Raw genomic sequence first — 4579 nt, 5'->3', positions numbered from 1 at the left:
ATATATATATATATATATATATATATATATGGATGTACACAGGTGCATGGCTTAGCGGTTAGGGTGTTGCACACACAAATGCAAGACCGTGGGTTCAATTCCCAGACCAGGCATTGCATTGTGTTCTTGAGCAAAGTACTTCATTTCACGTTGCTCTGATGGAGGGAGTGAGCTTATGTCTACACAAACATTTGATCCCTATAAACAAACGATCTGTGTGGTTGTTTGGTAAGAAATTGTTGAACCCTCATACATTGTCTAACAACGGGAGAGTCCATCATAGGGGGGGGGGTACACGGGCATATATATGTTTATATGTATATTTTATGTCTGTAAATGTTGATGTAACATCTACTCTATAACTAATAAGATTATGAAACGGTTCTAAACGAATGGAACAAACATCTATTCTCTCACCAGTCTCCTCTTCTCTGTTCTATTTTTATAGGTTCTTGTTAGCCATGCGCTTGATGAAGAGCTGAAAGTGAGATTTGTTTGAACCTCTATTATTACACACACACAACACACACACGCATACCTCCCCACCGCCATCCTACTCCTTTATATATATTATAACTGGATGCTTTTGTCATCACACCAGTCCCACCATGGGGCTATAACAGTGAGTGCACAGGCATGCCCCATCCTATTCCTTTATATTTCTTCCAAGAGAAATGACAACCAGCAATGATTATCATTAGCACCGGCAATTAACTGGCTGGTTCTAGATTATTAATTAGGGCTAATTATAGAAAATATGTCAAATTGGTGCTTCAGCATGAAGTAGCAGGGGTAGTGGTGATGGTGGAGGGGGGATATTTTGAATGTTAACAAATATCTCAATACAGCAAAGATGATTATGATGATGATGATGATGATGATAAGCTTGATATACAAGTAATTATTAGCAACACACACAGAAAGCTCCAGCTGGCCAGGTAAGTAAAGAAGTAGACAATCAAGGGTCACCTCAGTGATCTCATATCTTTACCAGTCCACCTGGCTGTAAATAGGTACCCCAGGCAGATGTAGCCCACACATGTTAATGTTTTTCTGTGGTGCTAAGTTCAAACCTTACCATTGCTATCAGAAGCTCAGATGGTTGTGGGGTCATTTCTTCAGCAAGATGCTTCATTTTAAGTTAGCTCACTTTCTGTCTTCATTCCCCCCACAATTCCCAATCACTCCAGTACCATGTGCTTCTCTTCTTCAATGCCCTTCCCATCCACCCCATTTCACTTCCATTCAACTTCTGCCTAGTTTTTTTCACATCTTCTCTCTACTCTCTCCTGGCTACATTGCCATTCTACCATTCTATTTCACATCATCCTCATCATTTAACATCCATTTTCCATGCTGGCATGGGTTGGACGGTTTGACAGGAGCTGGCATGACCAGAGAGCTGCACCAGGTCCCAGTTGTCTGTTTTGGCATGGTTTCTACAGCCAGAAGCCCTTCCAACTGCCAATCCCTTTACAAGTCAACTGGTGCTTTCTACATGGTACCATTACATCAGATCATGAGGAATTATACAATTCTTTGATGGAATGGACTGACAGAAGATTCAAAATAGGAACAAATATAAATATGAGAATGCATTTAAAAAGTTTTTAATATCTGTTGTGGAGGTATTGAGTGCTCCATTTGCCAAGAAATTGGTCATCATACCTGCTAAAGTTGCAAGACAAATTTCTGCAAGGCTTCTAACTTTTTTAGGTTTGTCAGAAACTGGACAGGAAATAAAATCTTGAAGGCTGACATCCTTCACACTCTGATGAATCACTGAAATTAGAACAAAATGGAGTTTAAAGAAACCAAAACCAAAGGCAGTCTGCAAGTTGGTTGGCATCAAACAGTTGTTAGTATGTGACTGGATGGTTTTATATGTTGAGGGTGAATAGTTGCAGGGGATAAAAGACGGCAGATGATTCTGATAGGCACCAATGTATGGTTATACAAGTTCTTGTGCAATCCAGTGTTACCAAGACAGCCTTGTGCCAGTTATCAGGATACACCTATTGCTAGACTGCATCTTGTCTGTCAATCCCTATTGTTACACTGACCCCTATAGTCTACCCTCAGTCACACTACCCCTGACATGCGGCCAACTGTATGAACAGTGACAGTAATTTCTTAATGCTAGAAGCTCTGGGTCAAGAGGATCTCAACCAATTACTGGTATCTTGATCTTTGCAATGTTAACCTTTAGGTCTTTTCCCAAAATTTCAATTTTTCAAATTCAAATTTCTCATTATTTATTCATCAGGGAATTGGGGCTAGCCTAGGGTTAAACAATAACAATAAGATCAAAGGCCATATCAGTCAGATGTTATATTTCCATCCCCTAGTAGAGGATGAAGGCCACCCAACCACTTTGACGTTATTGCCAGATATATATATATAACATGAAATTGAGGATCTACATTTTTGATCTTGTTTCTGCTGGATAAGAAATGACCTCGGGCTGAACAGGCAGCAATTCAACCAATACAACCACCTCTGTTGATACTTCACAGTCACCTAAAGCCGCTCCCTCCCACCTTCTATATAATTTTTTCTGGCCACAACCACATCACTCTGTGACTTCCCTGCATCTTAAACAAGTAAGTCTCTATGCTGCCATTTGACTTGCTAGAAATAACAACTAAATTCTCTTAGTATCTGAAAACAAGAAGGACTTGAGACAATGTTGTTCTTGGTGTACAAAAAGGGGAATAAATGAAATGTTCATGGCTGGAACATGTTTGGTCTGGTCCTGCTCAGATAGGGCCCACCTCATAAGACACTGACCTCCTATATATATAAACATTTGTGTTGACTGTGGCTGTCCACGTTGAATTACTAAAGAAGGTGAGGACTTCTAGAATGGAATTCTATTGGACCTTGCTACATCATCAGTCATGTTTCTATTCACTGATAACAGAATGTCCTCCTTTCTTACATTGTAATCCCAACAAAGATTTCTTTTGAAAACAGGTTTCAACTATAAATATCATAACTGGTTCAAACATTTCATTTCTAAGAAGTCACAACCCCTCTAAACATACAGTGAGGCACCCTTGATATGAGCAACTACCACCTAGGTTACATTAGATAATGTATTCCAATATGGACGAGTCCTTAAAAAAGGGGATGGTCACTGCTTCATCATGTCTGCTCAATTGGAACCAAACAGTGACTCAATCAGTTTCCAAAATATTAGGACAAAGTAACAGTAACCAGGTCAGTTTTAAAGATATTAGGACAAAGTGCACTTACATTTTGCTACTAACCAAGTCGGTGACATAGGATTGATAGTTAGGTCTATTGCTTCATTTGCTGTGACATTGATGACAAAAGCTCGATGTAACTGTTTTTGTTTATTAGAATTAAGATGATGAATTGTTAAAAGACTGGTGTCAGAGGCATTGAGGACATACAGTATCAATACTCCATTGGTGAGAGTCTTCAACCTCCAATTACATCTTGTAGTAGTTTTCATATTAGGTGGTGTAACAAGGAAGATTTGGTCTTCTAAATCTCTGGAATTTGTCTTGCCTGAACAGACATGTTCTTTTTCACTCTTAACATCTACCAAATGAAAAAAGCAAAAGCAAAAATTAAAAGAAGAAAGGAAATTATAGAAAGAAACAAATGAGATGACATGAATTTTAAAACATATCACTAACTCTCTGTTAATTGTGACACAATATTTTATCTTTCATAAATAAGTAATACATGAAAATGAATTCATATCTTTTGGAAGTTCATTAACAAAAGATAATGTTCACCATCAGAAGACAAGTTCAGTGTTCAAAGGCATGTCTGCTGTTACTGTACATGAATGAACGTTCAGTGAAAGATGTGTTCACTGTCAGGAGACATACATACTACTAGAAGTCAGCTGAGGAGGTGAGAGATGAAGTGAGAGTAAGTGATGTGAAAGACAGTGGTGATGGTAATGGAGGGCAAAGTGGTGAAGTGAAAGGTATTGATGGCGGTGGTGTCAGAAGTCTGAATGGTGTGTGTATAACAGATGTGGTGGCGATGGTGGTGGTACTGTGGTTTATTATGCAGCTTTGCAATAAGTTCCAAGTTGACAAATTATATCATTGTTTTGATGAAAATTGTTCTTTGCTTGGAAAATATTTTGTAGTTTAACAAAATTTAATATGCATTCAAAGCATGAAGTGTCATTGTTGGGCCCAAGGCCCAATGAAGAGACCTTCATGGGAGCTAGCTTAAAAGCCACCCAACCACCTGTTGTCCGTAATGGGACTGACCAATTATATTCATGGTTGGACTTTGGTCAATTCCATTCCGGACAACAGGTGGTTCGTCTCTATAGTGTATCAGTAAGTCTATTAATGTAAGTATTTTATAGGCATGTTATTTGGAGAAATGTTAATTAATACTATTTACGAAATCTTAAGTATTATTCTTCATATATGTATGTTTATATGTGTACATATGTGTGTGTGTGTGTATATATATATATATGTATAAATAAGTGTGTGTGTGTATATATATATATGTATATGTAAGTATATGTATATATATATATATATATATATATATATATATATATATATATATATAT

At 37.6% G+C, this 4579-nt stretch overlaps 1 protein-coding gene across 3 annotated transcripts in view; it reads right to left on the bottom strand.

Annotated features, from left to right (window-relative positions):
* LOC106879878 (uncharacterized) overlaps window positions 1–4579 on the bottom strand; it is a 44305-nt gene that overhangs the window by 3372 nt on the left and 36354 nt on the right. For all 3 annotated transcript variants that reach the window (XM_052975223.1, XM_014929602.2, XM_052975224.1), the window contains exons 3-4: window positions 3259–3570; window positions 1669–1782 (exon numbers count right to left, since the gene is read on the bottom strand). In XM_052975223.1, coding sequence (XP_052831183.1) covers window positions 1669–1782; window positions 3259–3570 — 426 coding nt within the window. The remainder of the gene's footprint in view (window positions 1–1668; window positions 1783–3258; window positions 3571–4579) is intronic.

Source organism: Octopus bimaculoides, chromosome 20, assembly GCF_001194135.2.
Source record: "Octopus bimaculoides isolate UCB-OBI-ISO-001 chromosome 20, ASM119413v2, whole genome shotgun sequence".
Lineage (NCBI taxonomy): Eukaryota > Metazoa > Mollusca > Cephalopoda > Octopoda > Octopodidae > Octopus > Octopus bimaculoides.
This window is presented reverse-complemented; position numbering and strand designations above follow the sequence as displayed.